This window comes from Calidris pugnax, unplaced genomic scaffold (assembly GCF_001431845.1).
Source record: "Calidris pugnax isolate Ruff unplaced genomic scaffold, ASM143184v1 scaffold219, whole genome shotgun sequence".
Classification (NCBI taxonomy): Eukaryota; Metazoa; Chordata; class Aves; order Charadriiformes; family Scolopacidae; genus Calidris; species Calidris pugnax.
This window is the reverse complement of record NW_015094507.1, coordinates 2,415,498-2,436,859: the sequence shown is the minus strand read 5'-3', so window position 1 is coordinate 2,436,859 and position 21,362 is coordinate 2,415,498. Positions and strand designations below refer to the sequence as shown.

The following is a 21,362-nucleotide window of genomic DNA, read 5'->3' as shown; positions in this document are numbered from 1 at the left end:
GTGGCAGGAGAAGCATGACAGAAAACAAACTCTGTGAAAAACGGAGGCAAAACGTGAGCCATGGTTACGTGCTTGTAACCCTCTGCGGTGGTTTTTCTTTCTTTTTTTTTATTTTATTCCTTTTTTCAGAGAAGAGGTTGTTGGAGTCACCTGGCGCCTCGGGAGGTGACCTTCCCAGCCAGCTGGCCTTGTCACAAGGAGTGCCTTCAAAAAAAAAATCCTGTTGGCAAGGCTTCGAGGAGCTGGGGCCAGCCAGGGGCACAGGAGAAGTTTTTCTTCCGCAGCTCCGCAAGAGGCAACCACAAAACTCCCTCGGGTGCCGCTGGGGGAGGACAGTTTGCAGGCAGTTTGCAGGTGGTGAGGGTGGGGAGATGGCTTTATACTCACTGGACCCAGCGAGAGGCAAACAAAAGCCTTCAGGAAATCCTAGAGGTTCCTGCAGCCCCTATTGCGAGGAGCCACCGGTGAAGCTCAGGAGCTTTTGGTGGCCCACCAGGGCTGGGACAGGGGAAGGCGGTGAAGGTGGGGAACCCCAGGAGCGAAGGTGAACTCTGCAATGTCTCTCCCAAGACGCGTGACGGAGGCAGAGGCGGCTCTGCCAGAGGGATGCGTGAGTCATAGCAGCCTCCGAAAGGGAAAAGGTGAGCCCAAGGGAGGAGAGGGTGCTTGTACCTTCAGATCAGAGGCATGTTGGGATTAGTCGCTGCTCTAGCACCCTGTTAAAGGAGCTCCTTTTATTGGAGCCCTTGGAAAGTCCCCCGTCGTCAGCAAGAGTCTCCAGGGAGATCCTGCTGTCTTTATTACTTGCCCGTGTCAATGCAGTGCCATCCCCACCCCCGAAGTTAAGAGAGAATAATTGTGCACTACAGTTTTAAAAGCAGGTCCCATCCCCAAATCCATCAGATATCTCTGAAAAATTGTAGGCTATGCCTAAAATAAATATTTCACTAGTGGTGTGCAGCTGGCACGGTGGATATTATATCTCATACGGCAAAAGCTCTATCTCTTCATGCGAAGAAAGACAGAAAACTAGGCAAAAAAAAAACAACTAGGCAAAACTAGGAAAAACTAGCTTTCCAGAAGGAGAAAGAAATGTGTTTCTTGCCCACGTGAAGAGTGGTCGTCACAGTTATATTCAAAGGGTATGATGGGTTTGATGATTTGTCAATGTGGAAGGTCAACGTCGCGCTCACACTAGATTTACTAAAGATGTTCCTACATACAGGAGGCATAGAAAATAAAAACGAATGCATCTATATGCTCTTTGGGAACAAATAATTGTTTTTATTTTCTATCAAGAACACACGAAGAGAAAGAAATGCCTTTCAAATCTTTGCGGAAGAGCTGTTTCATGGCGATTTCCCATCCGTTGCAAGGTGGTGTGCTGGTTCACTAGCAACGTAAGCACACACACACTTCTTGAAAAAAATCCACAGTCGTCAGACCTGTTGTTTCTCTCCAACAGGTAAGTTCCGGGTTTCAATCAACTTTGGAAGAAGTGCGCTCCTGAAAGATCATCACAGGGACGCCAGTCACTGGCTGGTGATGGGCTCACAAAAAGCTCTGTTTCTTGATTTGATGGGCTTCCATTACTGTATTTCTCTCTCCTGCACATTCACCAAAGAAGGTGGTGAATTGGGCAATAGCCCAATTGCTTTAATTTAAAAACGGTTCTGCTAGTGCATCTTAAATGCTTGCAAACTGCCTGTTTCTGAAGATTGCCTTGTGTCCATACATCTCCTTCTGGCTTCCAAGTTTTCCTTAGCTCCTGCTTAGTGTCTTAATATTCTGTTTGCGGTCATGACGCAGATGACAACTGAGGTTGTTGGGAAAGGTCAGAATATCAAGCATACATTTCAGAAGCATTAATTGTTCCTCCCTTCCCTTCCATTTTCTGTTATGGAAATATGGGATTTTCCTTAGCCTTCGACAGAGAGGTAAGTTGCCCCTGTGCCCTTTCCTCACCTGTGGGCGCTGCTCTGTGCTGGTGGTCCAAGGGCTGGACCGGGAGCAGGAGGGTCGTGGTCTCCTCTGTGCTTTGAAGGTCGGCCGATGAAAGCTTCGCCAGACGCGCCTTCTTCATCTGACTGCCCCAGAAGTTCTGTTAGGAAGAATCAAGATATGGAATCAGGCTTACTTAGTGTAAAACTACTGCTTAAGTTGCCAACTGTTTGCCTTAGATATCAATAAGGGACATGGGTGTCCTCTGTTGTAATGGATCAACTCAAATGGAAAACCTTCTGCTTACATAGCTTTCACTCCTGACTTTTCCCTTTGGAAAGAAAGCCAGGTAGTGAACGGTCAGCAACAACAACACGTCCAGGAGCTTTTGGAAGGGAGTGAGTGAGTGTGTGTTGGCTTTAGCTAGTGAGGAGGAACTGTCATCTACAGAAGGTCTACCTGGCTGCCAAAGGCTGCTGCACGGGAGTATTTCACTGGTGCCGTACGGATCAAAGCCTTACCAATTGGACCCTTTCCCCGCAAGAGTATGTGTAAATCCTTCCTTTAAAAATAAAGACTTCCCTTAGCTTTGTTTCAAAATATTTTGCTTCACAATCAAGACCTGAAGTCTTCAAGTGAGTGAAGGAGAGGGCCTCCAATTCCCAAGTTCCACTTTGAGCCCTTTGGGGAAGGAAATTGTTTGAAAATACCACCTAAAAATATAGAGGAGGAATTGCATATTCTAGGTGTGAGACTTAAAATAAATAAATAAAAAATTTAATCAACCCCCAGGCTAGCAGAGTTTGGATTAAGGAAAAAAAAAAATCCTGTTACAGATAAAGACTTTAAAAGATTTTTCTCAAAATCATAAGACCCTTTTGCGTTTGTTTTGGTGGGTTTTTTTTTTTTTTTAATCCTGTTTTTCTCCCCTTGTTCTCTGCCTTCCCAGATCCTGTACAAGCTAATCTGCACGATACCCATGGCAACACCATGGGCAGTGCGGAGAATATAATGCTCTTGCGAGCGTACTGCTAGTTTACATTTTGGCTGGAGACCCAGAAAGCTCAGGAGGGCAAATCTACTTGTAAGCGTTGATGAAATCTCCAAGTCCTAAACAGCTAACACCGTAAGATTGCTGCCGACTATTTTTACTCTTCATGCTACCTAAATATTATTAACATCTGTGGTGCAGGAGAGGACGAAATGTGGCAACCGATTTGGCTTGCCTTGGCAACTGATGCTCTCTGCCTGGGCTGCTGTTTCCCACACGTGGAGACTCACAGAAAACAACCAACTTGGTCAGGGGCAACACACCTCCAAGCATGCACACCGTGTTGCAATAAAGAAAGGAGATAAACCGGCCCTGGTGCAACTCCTTCTCTACCTTGAATAAAAAATTCCAAGGAGAACTTCCCATACTTAAAGGGTGGGAGCCAAGAGGATGGGGCTGGTCTTTTTTAGGTGGTCCCCAGGGACAGGACAAGAGGAAATGGGCACAAACTTGAAGATAAGAAGTTCCACCTCAACATGAGGAGGAACTTCTTTACTTTGAGGGTGGCAGAGCCCTGGAATAGGGCGCCCAGGGAGGTGGTGGAGGCTCCTTCTCTGGAGACATTCAAAACCCGCCTGGACAAGTTCCTGTGCAACCTGCTCTGGGTGGACCTGCTCTGGCAGGGGGTTGGCCTAGATGATCTCCAGAGGTCCCTTCCAACCCCATGTGATTCTGTGATTCTCTGAAAAATAGGAGAAGAGAAAAAAGTTGTACAAGCAATGTTCTACGCCTAGAAAAACTCAAATCAAGGACAAGTAAAGTAGGTTTCTCTGGAGATCTCTCCTTGGAGCCTGTTGCAGAGTCAGCAGCCAAGAGAAGGAGGGGAGCAATATGGAAAACTTACTAAGGCACAGGAGGAACCGCTTTGGATATGCACAAAGAACTCTGGAAAAGGGCTTAAACAAAGTTCCTGTTGACGTGTGTGTAGGCAAAATCCAGCACAGCTCTTGTGGGACAAACTTTGGAGCCTCTGTGCAGGGAAATGGCTCTCACTACCCTGCTTCCACCTGTGAACCCAGGCTTCGGTCCTGAAGAAACTCACTCTTCAGTTGGCCGTCGCTTTTTAAGAGGGAAATGTTAAAGCTGTTAGTTTTCTAAATGCCAAAGCTAAGATGTACAGTGTGAGCCATCAATTCATACTTTTTCTTTTCTTTTTTTCTTTTTTTCACCTACTCAGTAATGTGTAAGGCCTACATAACTTATCCCCTTGAAGTTACAGTCTTTCACCAATACATGAATGTCCGTGGCTTCTCCTTAGACATCATCCCTGAGGCTGACCCAGCTCCAAGGAGCGGTGGCATCGACATTTCAGAACGTAAAACCCTGAGAGATGCCAAGAGAGGACTGTGCACTGGGAAAGGAAACCGAATAGGATTGGGTCAGCTTTGTCTTAATCTCTTTCCACCATACCATTAATGTGCATTTTCTCGTACCTGCTGGGAACCAGATCTGAATAAATCATAGAATCATAGAATCATTCAAGTTGGAAAAGACCCTTGGGATCATTGAGTCCAACCATCAACGCTCCTCTAAAACGTTCTCCCCTAGGCAATTTACCCCAACACCGCATCGAAACGACTCTTAAACACATCCAGGGATGGTGACTCCACCACCTCCCTGGGCAGCCTATTCCAACGTCACAGCCCTCTCACATCGACCACTTCAGTGTAATTCAGCTCTGGGTGGGACCCAGTGGCTTTGTAACCTGGAGTGGGCTACAATTTGGATGCATCCAGTCCCCGTGTGGCGTACTTCTAATATAAGAACGCTATGAGCAATGATAACCACGGCCGCTGGCTGGATGCAGCAGGGTTAGACCTTGTTAAATAATGATACTGGATCCATAGGAACCTCCTGGAAAACAGCAGCTGGTCATAGGCAAGCACACTCGTGGCCAAAATCAGGGGGGGTGAAGAGGGCTCTTACCCATGGGAGTGCAAGTAGATTTCTTTGCACTTTCATATCTAAATTACATATCTGGAGCTGACCTCAAGTCAGGAGGATTGGACCTATTCTATCCAGCTGCAGCGTTGCAGTAGAACCTTAGATAGGATCAGATGCCAGGAGCAGTTCCAAAGCCACAAACCCATCTGATAGGAGCTCTAGAGTAAAGAAATAAACATTTCTGTTGTGGGACATGGGACTGCGATCCCTGTGAGAAGTGCTACAGCAGGGAAAACAAACGCGCAAGGAACACTGTTTAAACAACACAGCCCTTCCCAAACCAGAGGCAACACATCCCACATTTAATTAAAAAGGGAAGGATTTTGGCAACAATGCCATAGGGCTGAAAGAGAGCAGTGGTCCTCACACCTAGATGAGGGAGGGCTCGGGATTGGATTTGGGGCTTGATAAAGACTTGACTTTGTGCTGGCATTGAAGGTACCAGAAGGGGCACCTGAGAGGTTGCATTCAGGTAGTCTGGGCTCTTCCTTTGGCTTATTGCACAAAAAAAACCCTGCTCTTTTTCATTCTAACCCAGTATTTGCTTATCACATTGGGATCTGAGGTTTTGAGTCTGAATTTTAAATTTTAAAAACTCGAGAGTTGGTATTGTGTCCAATGCTGTTTCATCACTACAGTTATTTATCAGATGCAATAATATGGATTATACTGCACTAATAACCTCTATCTAAAAAATCCCTTTTGTCGTGAGCAGTGTTAGGATGATATACACACACACACCCCCACCAGGTACATTCTGCATTTCCAAAAATTTGCTGATAGCTGCTATTGCTACGTCTACTGCCGCCTGAAACAACCAGATATATATTCCTTTGCAAGCCCACTAAAAGTTTTCCCGTCCTTTAAGGAGCAGGATGCTCTCTCAACGCTGGGTGCAGGTGATGGGATCTGACACCTTCCCTGCTCGTATTTGTGTCATTCCCTTTGGGATTTGCGTCTGCAAATCTGAAGCTGGCTCCGTTCTCCAGTATCCTCCACTGGACTTTCAAGGAAAAAAAAAAAAAAAAAAAAAAGCATTATAAAACACGCAATCCTGTGGTAAAACGAAAATCTTCTTTGAAAATATTGTTTGCAAAATTGACAGCTCTACTTAACAGAAGCCATTAAATTATTTACAAAGTAGCAGCTGCTCTTGTAAAAAAAAAATAAAATAGCCCTTTTTGGGCATGAAAAATAAACTCGTTGATAAGCCAGAGATAAGCCATTTGACTTCTTCTTTGTGTGCCTGGCGTGGTATGCATGAGCCAATTCTGTACAATCTGATGTTTACAGAGCAATCGTAATGTACGACCTCCTTTAGGCAACAGGGACACAAGAAGCCTTTAAAATGCTGAAGCAAGCATTTAATCAGAACTCTTCATGCTGATCTTTGAAAAATTCAATAAGTTCAGAAAATGTAACTCTTTCTAAAGATAAAATATCAGATTTTTGCTTCAGGAGTTGCAAATATATCCCAATGAACTCCCAGTGAACCATACAGACTTCAGACACACTGCTCTTTTTTTTTTTCTAAAAAAAGAAGCAAATAGCAGAGTTTCTCTGAGAGAAACAAATCAAGGTTCTGAAGAAATGCAAATGGTTAAGCAAAGCAAGTGCCATAAAATAGTATAGTTTAGTAATAACCTCAACAATCACGCTTTTTTAAGGCATTTAAACAAATGGTTTTTTTTTACCGAAATAGCTATTTCCATGTGAATAAATTCCTATCTCCTTGTATTATGCGTTCTTTTTTTATTGTTATTATTTGTTTTGACCTGTTGAAATCGAGCTCTCATGCCTTTGTGAGGTGGTTGTTTTTTTTTTTAAAATTGATGCTGAGCATCTCACACATTATCAAGTTGCTCCACCTTAACTCCATCCCAGGTTTTCTCCAGGTCTTTCTAAAGCCACTGGGCAAAACTCTTCGTCTTTCTAAACGAACAGATTCTAATAAAATGGTTTAGTTTCAACAAAGTCCTGCGGGGAAGCCACACGGCTTTCTTTGTGTGTGTGTAGAAACACAACTCCACACTCTGCTTCTTTTGGTCCAGCTTTCCATGGCTTCTTATTTTCAGATTATTTGTGTGTTGTGTTGTTAATTCCCAGCGTTGACGTGTTTTCATTTGACAAACATAAATTGTCGAAATGTTGTTTTTATAATACTTGAGAGCAGCTGTTAGTGCCGAGAGAGCTGGAAAAGGTACATTAAATCAAAATATCTCCCATTTGTGTTGTAATTTAACAATTTGATAGGGGAGGAGATAAGGCACTTCAATCACTACTAAGTAGAAGCAACGCTTAATGGTAACATAACATGTCATTATTTCAGTCGTTGGCTATTAGGCATATTAGTAGCAGCGAAACTGTTTCAGAGGGTGTGCCAGGAAATTTAAGAATTAAGAGTTTTGTGATAAAACTAAAGTAGTTAACATTTACAAATAACTCCTTTTGTGTGTGTGTGTGTGTGTGTAGCATAGACAGTTATATTTCGCTTCGCAGTCTTCTGCCCCTTGCAGTGAAACCTGGCTTTAAAACTTTCTGCAAATGGGAAAGCCAAGTCTTTGGTAGCTCCAGCTGAGATTCCGATCTCTGCTCCTCATTTGCTCTGCTCGAATCACACACAAAATGAAGTTAACCACTATATATAATCTGAACAGTTCCTTTCGGAGCTCCCTGGAGACTAAGTAATCAGGTTCTTTAGGAACTTAAAAAAATTCTTTAATTTTTTTTTCACGAAGAGGTGTGCCTTGCAGGAGGATCCAGATGTGGCAGTACCAAGCTGTGGAGGGTCACCAGCCGAGAGAGAAGCGAATAACCCAGGACTTGCTTCAGCTCCAGGCCCTTTCCCTTTAAAGCCCTGAGCATTGTCCTGGCTGCAGAGATCCTGCACCTCTCTCCATTTTATCAGGTTTCCCAAACCCTGGAGAAGTTTGCCTCGCGAGCCTGGCGGTGGATGGGCTTGGGGTGCCAAGGCACGGGATGAGCAATCCACTCTTGCTCAGTAATTACAGCAGGCGCAGGAGGGAGGACATTCCTGGTGACTAGGCATTTCTCTTTGTTTGGTAAGAGGTACTTCAAACCAGGTTTTGGTTTGGTTTCTTTTTTTTTTTTCCTCCTTTTTTAAGTGACTATCTAGAAATACCTGTTCTAAAGGAAAGCTGGGGCCGACGTTCCCACTGTCTGGGGTGAAGGCTGCAGCAGTGGGAAGCCGTGGGTGGGGGCTCCGGAGCATCCCAGCGAAAAAGCATGCAGGGAAGACCTGATTATTCGTTAAGTGATGCTCCACGGAGACAGAAGTGCCTCTGGCGTTGCAAGCCCCAACCCACAGCGGGCAAAGCAGGCGCTGCCGAACGTGCGTGTTCCTTCAGCTGCTCCCCGTGACGCCCGTGTGCCGGGCACACCCTCTGGTTGGCACTTCCAGCCCAAGGACCAGCCTCTCTGCCCCTGGCTTCTGCCCTCTGGGCATCCAGAGGAGGGAGATGGGCCGGCCGGAACAAGAAGAAAACCATTTTAGGGGGGGTGGTGGTGGTGGTGGGGGCTGTTAATTGAAAGAGAAGTTCACCTATCTGCAAACCTAAAGATGCCGCATGGAAGCCTGCAAAGAAAGGCTGCCAGCTGGCACCTGGCCAAACTGATAAAGCAGAGAAGAAATTGAGGGTTAAATGTTTTGGATGCCGAAGCCCTTGAAGTTCAAAGAGGAGCTCCAGAAAACTCCCAGCCACCAAAGTCCATACGAAGAGGCTCTGGGCAAATGCAAGCCTTTGGCAGCACAGCTTTATCCCAAACAGAGTTTCCCCAAATTGATGGTTTCTTTCCAAAAGAGACAATTAAGGGGTATCTTTTAGCACCTGGGAGCTCTTGTGGAAGGGGAGACGAGGTCCATGGCTGAGCTGCAGATGAGGGGCAGAAGGAGATGCTTTCCTCAGGGAAAAGGAAGAGAAGTGCATCTGCCCACATTGGGTTGGAAGAATGATGTGTAGCTGTGGATCTATTTTCACGGCTGGGTAGAAAGAGGCAGAAGGGACCTGCTCCTCCAGGCCAGGAGGTGAGGGAAACCAGGGCAAGGCTGGAGGTCATCTGCCTTCCCTGGAGCACCAGCTCCTGTCCACCTCAGGAGGGGGCTACTGCATCTGATGGGAACTCAGGTTTCATCTGGTATCTAAGGACTGAGGGATTGCAACTAGAAACTCCTGCCTAAATCCCAGGGATAAAGCACGGCTAGAAGGATGCTTCTGGTTCGGGTCTGCATGGGCTACTGTCTTCTATGCCTTTTCCCGCTGGAAACCAGAGGATGGGATGACTGGTGATGTGTTGGGCACTGGAATAGGCTGCCCAGGGAGGTGGTTGAGTCACCATCCCTGGCTGTGTTTAAGAACCATTTAGATATGGTGTTGGGGGATACGGTGTAGGGGAGAACTTTAGAGTAGGGTAGATGGTTGGACTCGATGATCCTGAGGGTCTCTTCCAGCCTAGATGATTCTGTGTCTCTCTGAAGTAACACCCTCCCTGCCAGACCCTTCTGGTGTCTTTTGTGACGAGGGCCCTGCACGTCCACCACTGAGAGGGTGTTCAACAAGACCACCTTGGTCTTCAGACAGCCTTTTTGGTTTTTAACCAGCGGAGGTCAGAGTCCTGTCCAAACCCGACCCGCATCTTTATCCTGTGCTGCAGTGGGGTAGGAGAGTGGCAGAAGGAGACAGCAGAGCACGGTGGTGTCACGCTGGGGCTCTTGGTGCAGGAATTCCATTTACAGGTGGGAAAGCCTCAGTGGTGGTATCAAAACCTTCTGAGCAGGTGCATCCCTCTGCCGTAGCGCCCGAGCGAAAGCTAGAGTTCAGGAGTTAGCTAATTGCATCCCTCTCAAAAAAGGAATTGCCTCAGACCAGTTAATTTGTCAAGATAACGAATTGCAGCAATTCTCCTCATTTGGAGCCGGGCCACTAACACTGATCTGAACTGTGTTTAAACTCTTGATGACAGAGACTGAGAGAGATATTGCAATACTGGAGGTACAGGTTCCTAAAGCAAAATTGCATGTACAGCTGGAGTTGAGAGGCAGCAAGGGCATGCGAGTACACATCCTGCGTATCCCTTAGATATGAAGAAATTCCCCGGGGCACCAACTCTGGTGCCTGGGCAGGCAGAGTTCATCTTAAATCTTTGGGAGTGACTGAGGGCCAAAAAGGATAACGCGGTGCCCATCCAGTCTCCGTTCCTGCCGTACGAGATAACACGACCAGAATTTTTAAGACGCCCCACCAAAGTAAACGCAGAGGAACAAAGCCCAAAAGTCCTGAGTTGAAGTTACTGCCATGGTTTGCAGGCAACCACATGGAAAAACCTCTCACATTTTTCTTTTATTCTCTGTGCTGCAGTAGACATGAACAAGTTTGGAGGAGAGGCCAAGCAGAAGAAAGCTTCAGTAAAAATGCAGGCGTAGCCCAATGACTGTCCTCTCTTTCTGCTGAACGTGAAGTAGTTGGCACCAGGTAAAATTAAATGATGTATGTTCTTGTGCTAGACTCCCTCCCCTCGCTGCCAGGAGTTCCCTCCCCAGCAAGAGGAATGTGGGGCCAGAGTAAATCCTGTGCGTTGACTCAGGGGAACTGAAAAGAATCAGGGATGAGCAGTACCATCCCTGAAGGATGCTCTAGATGGAGTGGGACCAACCTCCCCTAGGCTTCACTCCCCCAAAGAAGCCAGACAAAGCCTCTGCTGATGTCTCCTACGAGGGGTGTGGGACACACTGATGTCCCCTCCGTTTAGGCTCCAGCTTTTTGATGTCAAAAAAACAGCAGGAATGTTGTCAGAAATCCTTTCGTGCTGTTAGGTTACGCAGGAATAATGCCAGCTGAAGGCAGAGAAGTGTGTAAAGAGCTTGGACAACTTGACTCGTGCCTGGCATCGGCACACCCTCTGTGGGAAAAGGATGCACGGAAAACAACATTGGTTGTTGATGACTCTGCGACTCTGTTGGTGCTTTAAAAAGCAACAACACAAGAAATTAGCCAGGCAGCTCATTTTGGAATATTCCTGCTGAATGGTCTACTTGGGAATGAAATCACTTTCTTTCTCGAGTTACTCCAAATAATCATTACGAACCCGTAAGTCCACTTAATTTAGAAAAGCAAAGTGGCTTTTATTTTGGAATAAGTGCATCCACAGGCAGAGTTCTTTCAAAAGAGCTAAGCTGGTCATTGCCACATGTAAACAAGCCCTTATAAATTGACAGGGATGGTAAAGAACTCATGAAAGTATGGCCTGGGACTTCTTACTCAATTTGCAAACACTTACTTAGACCCATCTTCCTCGGGGCTAATATGGTGATCAACAGAGCTTCCAGAGAGCCAGATTCAATTTAAACAACATAGTTATACGTTTGAAAAAGAAACAAGCTTTTGAAAACTCTTGTCTTCTCCTGTTGTCCCCTCAAGTTCCAAGTCTATCTTGCTTGAGTTGATCCTCATTTTTAAGTAGCACAGTGGTAATCTAGGATTTAGCAGGTTCTCGGAAACATTGATTGCCTGTGGGGTTGGGTCTAAGACTGGAAGATGCTGGAGATAAAGTGTGTGTAGCCTCCTCTAGAACAAGCAAGTGATTGATAAGGGGTAGCTTTATGTTGTTTGCAGCTTGGCCTTGGCTACAGTAGAATCCTAGAACGGTTAGAGTTGGAAGGGACCTTAAAGATCATCCAGTTCTAACCCCCCTGACCTGGGCAGGGACACTTCCCACCAGACCAGGTTGATCAAAGCCCCCTCCAACCTGGCCTTGAACCCCTCCAGGGATGGGGCAGCCACAGCTTCTCGGGGCAACCTGGGCCAGGCTCTCACCACCCTCACAGCAAAGAAGTTCTTTCTGGTATCTCATCTAAATCTCCCCTCTTCCAGTTTAAAACCGTTCCCCCTTGTCCTGTCACTGCACTTCCTGACAAAGAGTCCCTCCCCAGCTCTCCTGTAGCTCCCTTCAGATACTGGAAGGCTGCTCTAAGGTCTCCCCGGAGCCTTCTCTTCTCCAGGCTGAACAACCCCAACTCTCTCAGTCTCCATAGGGGAGGTGCTCCATCCCTCTGATCATCTTCGTGGCCTTCCGCTGGCCCCGTCCCAACAGGTCCACGTCCTTCCTGCGTTGAGGACTCCAGAGCTGGGCACAAATGTCATTTGAAATGTCATCCCTGGGCGCGGAGAGGGGCTTAAATGTTAAGGCAGAAAATGAGAGGAAGACCAGATCTTCGCAGGATGGGTGATGCCATCTTGTGCAATCCGTAGGGTGCTCCACCTGGCTTGCTTCCCAAGGCTCTGCCGCTGGCTGGGAAAGCAGGCGAGGGCCACCTCAGACCAGGAATCTGGGCTGAGGCTGCTCTGACTGTGGTGCTTGTGGTGGCTCTAGTGTCCACACAGTGTGGTGGCAGCCAGAGCCCTGTGTGGGAGCCGGGGAGTGACCCAGATGGTCACCCCGAATTCCCGCCGCAGCGCTGGTCGCTCCCGTCCCCGCGCGGGTGTGATGTGTGCCAAATACCAGCCCTGCTGGAGACTGACCTTGTTTTCTTGGAGAAACCCGTGTAAAAATGGGTATAACAACACTCTTGACACTTACCTCACAGGATGTTGTGAAGCTTAATTAAATGTGCGCCAAAGCATTTTGAGATCCTTAGATGAAAGATGGTTTTATAAATGCAAATTATAATAATTATGGCTAGTAACCACCATCAACTACTGAAACAATTAATTCAGGTTGCCACAGGCCATCACAGCAACGTGTGCAAAGAGGCATCAGCCACTTAATGATATATACCTTGCGTGAGAACTGAAAGACTTAAAACTGCTGTAAACAAAGAGGGAAAAAACTCGGCACTTGGGGCTTGGTCGGTGGAAGTTTCTATCGCTTCCATCCCCCGTCTGCCCCACGACTCATCCCCAAGGAGAAGAGCCCACCTTCAAGATTGGATCAGACCGGATCATTTCAAGTCCCTGTGACTTTTACATTCAACATCTCAAAGAAGCGGGATTTTTTTGTTAATTTATTTTTTTTGTTTTTTTTTTTTTTTGTTAATTCTCCCTCTCACTCACCCCCACCCCCCACCAACCCCCCCAGCCTCCAGACTTTGGCTACAGGGTATTATCCAGCTGACTTTCCAAGGGTGACAACAAAAGCCAGGCAATCAAGATGTGTCTGGCCAAATACTTGAAGGCCCAGTGCACACATTTAGTTGACTGAAACCTGAACTGTTCTGCTCAGCCTTTCTTGTTGCCTCCAAACCGATTTTGGGCTTAAATAGCTAAAAGCTACAGGTGCTTAAAAAGGCCCTCCCTCCTCAGCAGAACAGCCCCCGCCAGGCATGGTCTGAGGATGGAAGAGATAGCCAAAGGCCCCTCGGGTGAATCCCAGAAGAAGAGGCCAGCCCACCTGTGCCCCTCAGGCTTATTGCGTTGCCCCCCCCCCACCCCCTTTAAAAGAGGAAAATTCAGAAAAGTAGTAGTTACTAAGCGCCCAACTTACCAAGGCAATTAGGCTAAATGCACCGGCAGCTAGAAATTTAAGCGACGCGCTGAATTTAATTTGAGAATTCATGGTCATAAGGCTGAAACCTTTAACATTTAACCTAGCAGCAAATTAAATCAGCTTTCTGATCAAGTGAAAAATTCTGTGCTGTTGAAGTTTGAAAGTGTGAAGCACACACTTATTAAAAGGAGGTTTGATATTTTTCTCTTTCTCTTTTAATGAAAAAAAGCTTGGGACCAGTTAGTTGCCTCATTCCAAATAATGGAAAAAATGGGAATACTATCTGTAGACAAAGCCCAGATTGCAAAACCTTGTATTGCTTTCTGGTCTCTGCCAGACTAATATGCTCATAGGCAATGGGTTCCATAGGTAAAAAAAAAAAGTTACTTTTGCTGGAAGGTTGCAGAGACTCAACTCCCTTTGATAGCAATGAGATAAATACCTGCAGAGTCAAGAGAGACGGGAGCCTGCTTTCCATGTATCAAAATTGAAAATGTTTATATATATTTTTTTTTTTTCTAGCCCTTTTAAAAACACTGGCTTTTGTGCTTTAAGAATTAGGGTACTACGTTGGGAATTTCTGGAGTGAGTTTTCATAAAGGGAGGGCCAAGTTTTTACGGGGTGCCTGCATCTGCAGAGCAAACGAGCAATGCTGGTGCAACGTATAGAAAACGCAGTCATTTTAAGGTCTAAAACTTCATTGTGATGTGTATATATGGAAGTGGTGTGTGCACACACACATATATACACACACATATTATCCATCCTGCTGCTCAGCTCTCTTAATGACACCTTACACGGCACTCTGCTGGGTGTCTCTTGGCGAAATCCTACAACCCCAGATGAAACTCAGGATGCATTTTTCTAAAGGCACCTCCGGGCACCGGGGACATAAAAGACGTCGTGGTATTAGAGCACATCTTGTTTTAACCATCTCGGGAGCTCCCTGACTGACACTTTACAATCTGCACCAAAGGTGTGGCTAATGAAGCCGCTGGAGCAGATAGAAGGGCAGGTCCTCCCCGAGCGGCGTTTACGGCCCAGCACTCGCCCGCGCCGGCACGGACTTGCCGATAACCACCCGCACAGCTCGTGATCCTGCTGCCCACAGGCCTTTAAAAAGCCAATCTGACCCTATGGGCAGCTGAACATCCCCCCCCAGACCGATGGGTTGACGCTTTCCCTCCCGCCCCGTACCGTGAGGAGAGGAGAATTCTAGAGGGGAAGAACGTGGAGGGGTCACGCTACGCCTCGCGGAAAGGCAGCCTTGTGGGAACAGCGGGATTTTCATTCCCAGGCTGCCAAAAATTCTATGCTGTTGAAGTTTGGAAGTGTGAAGCACACACTTATTAAAAAGAGGGGTTTTTTAATTTTTCCTTCTTTTTCTTTTTCTTTTTCTTTTTCTTTTTCTTTTTCTTTTTCTTTTTCTTTTTCTTTTTCTTTTTCTTTTTCTTTTTCTTTTTCTTTCTCTTTCTCTTTTTCTTTTTCTTTCTCTTTCTCTTTCTCTTTCTCTTTCTCTTTCTCTTTCTCTTTTCTTCTTTTTCTTTTCTTCTTTTTCTTTTTCTATTTATTTTTATTTTTCTGTTTATATTTATTTTTCTTTTTCTTCTTTTTTTTCTTTCTCTTTTTCTTTCTCTTTCTCTTTTCTTCTTTTTCTTTTCTTCTTTTTCTTTTTCTATTTATTTTTATTTTTCTGTTTATATTTATTTTTCTTTTTCTTCTTTTTTTTCTTTCTCTTTTTCTTTCTCTTTTTCTTTTCCTCTTTTTCTTTTCTTCTTTTTCTTTTTCTATTTATTTTTATTTTTCTGTTTATATTTATTTTTCTTTTTCTTCTTTTTTTTCTTTCTCTTTTTCTTTTTGTTTTTCTATTTTTCTTTCCCTTTTTCCTTTTTTCTTTTTCTTTTCCTTTTCTTTTTTCCTTTTGCTTTTCCTTTTTTCTTTTCCTTTTCCTTTTTCTTCTTCTTTTCCTTTTCTTTTCTTCTTTCTCTTTCTCTTTCTCTTTCCCTTTCCCTTTCCCTTTTCCCTTTTCCTTTTCCTTTTAATGAAAAAAAGCTTGGGACCAGCTAGTTGCCTCACCCAAATAATGGAAAAATGGGAATACTATCTGTAGACAAAGCCCAGATTGCAAAACCTTGTATTTCTTTCTGGTCTCTGCCAGACTAATATGCTCACAGGAAAAAAAAAAAAAAGTTACTTCCACTCCCTGGGAAGATCTCCATCTGACTGGTATCCTTCAATTACAGTGTGTCATGAATACCAGAGTGGTTTGCTTGTGTTTTTGTTTTGTTTTGGTTTGTTTTTTTTTTTTTTAAAAAAAACCTTCATGGAGGTAGTTTACGCTATACACTGCAAACACAAACACTTAAACACTTTCTCCTTGGCCATTTAAATAAACTCCCTCAGCGGCTGCGGCTGCCACTTGGGAAGCTCAGAGCCCCAGAGGGAGCTGTGGGAAGCTCCTGGCGCTGGTTGTGCTTCTGAAGGTAACCAGGAGGAAAGTCCATGGGAAGCGAGGCAGAGAGCTGACGTTTGATGCCAGGGGAAACAAAATAATCACTATATCTCCTGCTGAAGTCCCCTCCCCGCCCCATTTCTTCCCCTTTCTAGCTCCTCTTCTCATTGAAGTAGACAACAGGAGTTTGGAGATAAGATTCTGTCTCAGACAGATGCTCACCTTTATAAAAAACAAAAAATTGTGGTTTGTTTTTTTTTAAGAGAAGGTAATTAACCTAGACCGCGTTCTCTGATATCTGTTGAATACAGCACTGCCTGTCAGTCACTCCTTTCATCACTTCCAGTGCATTTTGTATCCGTGGAAAGCGATTAATGTTCAACAGGGAAAGTCTGCCCTCACAGAGCATCCTTCCATACTCCTGCATTGCCACAGAGATCTTCTTCCCTTAGGTGCCACCACCAGCCCTTCTCACATGGAGGTGCATCACCCAGGGATGTTTGCTGTCGCCTGGTTATCACTGTCTCCTTCTGGTCCTTCCTTACAGCCGGACGCTGCTCCCTCTGCCTCTTCCCTGCCTTCGGGTGGAAATCCTTCCTTGCACTTCAGGCTTTGCGGGACATTTTTTGGACTGGTTTAGGACCTGGCCCATGGCAGGGAGAAGGGATCAGTTGGAGGGAAACTGTCACCACGATCCTTTCTGGTCTGGAAAGAGCGGCTTGAACCAATGCTCCCTCTAGAAGAACATTGCTCAGTTTAAAGCTGGTGTTTACATCTGCTCCACCACCAAGAAGAAGAACAACCTGGTCTGTAACCACATGTAAATATACAGAGCTCTTCAATTTATATTTCTGAAGGTAAAATAGATGTGTAGGATAGCAGGAACTTCCAAGCCCCCTCCAGAATCAATACTAAGAAAGGTTTAATCGCTGCTATTTAAGATGATGCAAAGCCAAAGAGACACAGGGTGCAAGGGAGCTAAAGTACAAGAGACAGCTTTCTAAGGAGTGGAAGAACATCATCGTGGCAACTCCTAGTAAGAAAATGCTCAAAGATTACTTCACCATCTTGTACTAGCAGGTTCTGAAGCCATTTAATTGGGCATCTTTTTTATTCCTAATGCCTATAATGATCTACTATAAAGACAAGGTCAAATGGCCACAGGAGATTTATCTTTCCCCACCTCAAACTGGAAGTAGAGGGGGGAGGGCTACCGAATCTTTGCCCTCTTGAAGAGAGGAAGGAAGTCTTTGCCCTCTTGAAGAGCACTGCAACTTGGGGAACTGAGGCAGAGATGGTACCTGAGGATCCTCACCTTGGCTGAGATTCTGCCGGGCTGCGTGGGCATCCTCAGGACCAACCTGTGCCACTCACTTGCTAGAAAACTGGAAGTAGCTCAAAGAAGAGCATCACAGCAGCACGATGCTACTCTAGATCTAATCTATCAACATAAAAAAAAAAAAACCACCACAACTAAACACTGAATTTAAGCGACGCTCACAATCTCTGCCATCTCCAAGGAGAAAAGAGGAAAGCAAAGCTGAATCCAAGTGATCTTCTCGCTCAACAGGTTCCCTGATCCCGGTGACAGCCATTATGTTGACCTGATCTAAATCTGACTAATGTTAATGTTGGAAACGTTTCCAGTTCCAAACATGAGGCAAAAAACCGCTATCCTACAAGCACTTGAGGTATTCTCAGTACTAGAGGCAACTGGAGAATATTTTTAAAATTCATTTTCTGCTGAAAAGACTTTGTTTTCCCCATAACTGACTTTTATTTTAAAATTGTACTAACTTTCAAAACTCCCACGTAACCAAAACCCATGTTTGCTACCTTTGCCATCTTGTTTTGGGAAGTGCCTAAAACTTTGTTTGAAAACAACTGCAAACTCCTTTATGTATGTCATGTTTTTACTATTTCTTTACCATGCATACTACTGGGACACCAAAATAAGGTACTATTCCAGACACAAAAAACTTGCTTTAAAACCAGCTTTTAAGTTTTTATACCCTTTTCTTCTGAATGAGTGGAACTTTTAGTTGTTTTTCTAATACAGTATTTTAACCTACTTGTGCAGGACCCATCTATAAGCATCAGTATCGGCAGGCATCCACTTACACAAGCAATTTAACATTTACACATGGGCAAAGCAGTTTACCTCCTGCAGACTGCAAATTACTGTTTCTTTCGCCCTAAAATAGGGTGTCAGATCAGTGTGTGCAGAAGTTTTTCTCCTGGTTTTGCAAATATTACACCTCTTTGACAATGGCAGCACCGGGAAGGCGAGATGCCCGGGATGAAATGCAAACAGGCTTATCTGTTAGCAAATAACTTCAATTAGGTGATGGAAAAACCTGAAATAAAATCTCTCTTGCCTTCTTCCACCTTCTCCTTCCTCTCAGTTGTGCATTGCCTTGTCCCCGAGGTCGAAAAAGAGAAGTTTAGATGGGGTGGCATCCCCGAACACCCCAGAATAGCCATGGTTGCTGTCACACTGACACCTAATGGCAGACACGAAACAGAGTATTACAGCTGATTTCCCCCCTGTGTTGTAAAAATTCCTTCAAATGATAGAAAAGAAGCCAGGTTAGAAAATGGTTAACCTCTGGGAGGGCAGTGATGGAAAGGTGACAGTGGCTGAGGGTGCAGCACCGAATGAGACAAGAGCGAGAAGCTGTGGCTCGGGGCTTGCCCAAAGGATGGGCAGCCTCTCACAGAGACCTCACCCAGCCCCCAGAAGGAAGACAAAGGCTAAAACGGGCTGCCCAAAGTCATCCAGCAGGTTGGTGATGGCAGGAAAGGTCTGATCTTGCCCAGTCCCTGCCTTGCTGTGCTGCTTCTACTCCTGAGGAGTGGGCAGCAAAGCTCTCAGACACACAAGGGTTGGGACGGTGTAGCTGACCATAATATAGGACAACATATTATTGACTAAAGCTCATGCTTCCTTCAGAAATTTTTGCGGAAATAACGAATTTTTCTGGGATGCTTTACTGTTAAAATCCTGTTTATTACCATGATGGAGCACTGCGGTCCTAATTCTTCCCTGGCATCCCTAAGAGGCAAGAGCAGCCCAGTCAGCAGGACAATCTGGGCAGCAGACCATGCCCACACAGGCTCCTTATCCACAGCTGAGAGCTAAAACACCTCGCCGTTTGGTGGCTAAAAGCCTAAGGTAAGCACTTTGTGGCATCCTATGCAGTAAAATAAATAATTAATTGTAGCCATAACCTTTCATCTGGTTAATAAAAGTTCGTATTATTTAGGCAGAGGTGTGGCGAAATTTAGCAATGGGCTCCAGGTGATGATTCAGGAGAAGGATTTTGGGACCGGGTCCCAAATCCTTCCTTCCATGGGTTATACATGGCGCGGTCTGAGGGTGAGCTCATCTGAGGCTCCTGGTGGTTCAGGAGCAGCCACGCTTCCAGGTGATGTAAGAGCAAGACCTGGGGTTACTCTGCAAGATCTCTGGGGTGGCCCCAGAATCTCCTCTTCACTTGATGTGTATCTGGATATCTCCAGGGGGCATCTTCAGCAGTAAGAACATTAGCAGAGGAAACGACTAAATTTAGCAGAGGTACATGAATAACCATAGTGTGATGTAGCAGAAGGTAGGTCACATCAAGGAAAAAATATAAGCTAGCAGTTGTTATGAAACGGTGTTCTGAAAAAAAAAATAAAATAGAAGCCATGCATAGGTTTTTAATGTAATTCTATAGGAAAAACTATTGTCTTCCATGTTCCTTTACAGTGAAAATTTTTAATCTATCAGTTAAATGGTTAATCCACGGGATCTAGTTTATGTGAGAACTATACCCTGACTTTTCCCTGATCTTGTGGTATGTAAGGACTTCAAAGCTGTGCTCGGAGCCCTCACTGGTGAAGGACAGTAGGAAAGTCCTTGTAGCTCCTGCCACCCCTTCCTTAGGAGAAGTCAGGCTGAGCTCTGAGCACCACCCAGACGGGGCTGGTGGAATCAGGCAGGGCCAGCTGACATCAAACACATCCAAAAGGGATCACTTTAAATACGGGCAAGGGGGAGGTTGGAAGGAGGAGAAGCAGGGACAGGGGTGGCAGGGGGGAGCCAAGCTCCGGGGGAAGGTGGGTGTCACAGCCAGGCCAGGGGGGCAGGAGGCAGAAATCAGGTGGCTCTTGTATCTTTGGTTATCATAAAGATGAAAAGGTGGGACTAAGTAATTATAACGATCACCATACACATGTACAAGCTGTTATTAAAGATATCTTTTCATCATATTATAATATTTTGCCATTTCGTAATATCAGTGTTGCAGAGATAACCAGTGCTGCCTCACAATCTGCTTTTAAGATTGGATTTTGCAGGTTGAAATCTAGCATGAGTCAGGACTTCTGGTATCTTGAATGCTGTGAAAAATATTATCTAAGGGCAGATATTATTCATGCATGAATCACAGAATCATAAAACGGTTTGGGTTGGAAGGGAACTTAAATATCCTCTAGTCCCAACCCCCCTGCCCTGGGCAGAGACACCTCCCACCAGCCCAGGTTGCTCAAAGCCCCGTCCAACCTGAGTTCAAGAGTTGCACAAGAGCCTCATGGCACTGAGATTTAAAGTAAAAAGAAGTCTTGGTGCGGACTAACCAACAGGAAGAATATTTAGGGCAAAGATACCTCAAATAGCTGAAACGGAATAGAGAGTGTATGCTGGGGGAAGAAAAAAAGTCATTAATTCTGGATGTCCTCACTGCCTCGGTGGTGTCAGGCTGAGAGCATTCAACAAGAGCTAAGGTCAGGCTGTCAAACACCTTGGCTTTGGTTGCAGGATTTTTTCAGGGGTGGTGCAGCAGTCTTTGGAAGAAAACAGCCTCAACCCCTGGGTTTGCCATCAGCAATTCTACGGTGTCCCCACTTAAAGGCCCGTGGCGTGGCTGGGGAGCATAGTGGAAGAGGAGGCAATAAACAAATAGTCCTTCAACGTTTTTGTTTGTTTGTTTGTTTGACCAGAAACCAGATGTGCAAAGATTCTCAGATCAACAAAAGCTGGTCCTGGCGAGCGCGGGAATCTCCAGCCTCCTCCTGATGTTGGCTGATATCTGACCACTTCTAAAACTCACCCGCACTGGGAATATTTGGTGCTCATCCTTTGGTAGGCCATCACGAAAAGGACTTAATGTTGAAATATCAAGATCAAACATTAAATTGGCACCTCGCACCAGCCCACCATTATCCCTCTTTTCAATTCCTCTGCTGTCAGGCCACTGATGTGATGAATTGCAGCCTGTCACATCACGTTACATTACGCAGAGCAAACAGGACAAAACACATACCAACTGCCAGGCAAGTATGTGTTTTGCCAACTCTTTTTTTTTTTTTTTTTTTTTTTTTTTTTTTTTTTTTTTTCTTCTGCCAAGCAGTTAAAGCTCTTTACTTGTTACACATTGCTGGTCTTGAAAAGTGCCAAAACACTGCTGTAGGCTTTTGGCAGTGACATACCA

General features: G+C 45.2%; 1 protein-coding gene across 1 annotated transcript in view; it reads right to left on the bottom strand.

Moving 5' to 3' along the window:
* The window catches only part of WDPCP (WD repeat containing planar cell polarity effector), a 155,399-nt gene that overhangs the window by 9,592 nt on the left and 124,445 nt on the right, over window positions 1-21,362 (bottom strand). The window contains exon 17 of the mRNA XM_014964364.1: window positions 1,966-2,101. Coding sequence (XP_014819850.1) covers window positions 1,966-2,101 — 136 coding nt within the window. The remainder of the gene's footprint in view (window positions 1-1,965; window positions 2,102-21,362) is intronic.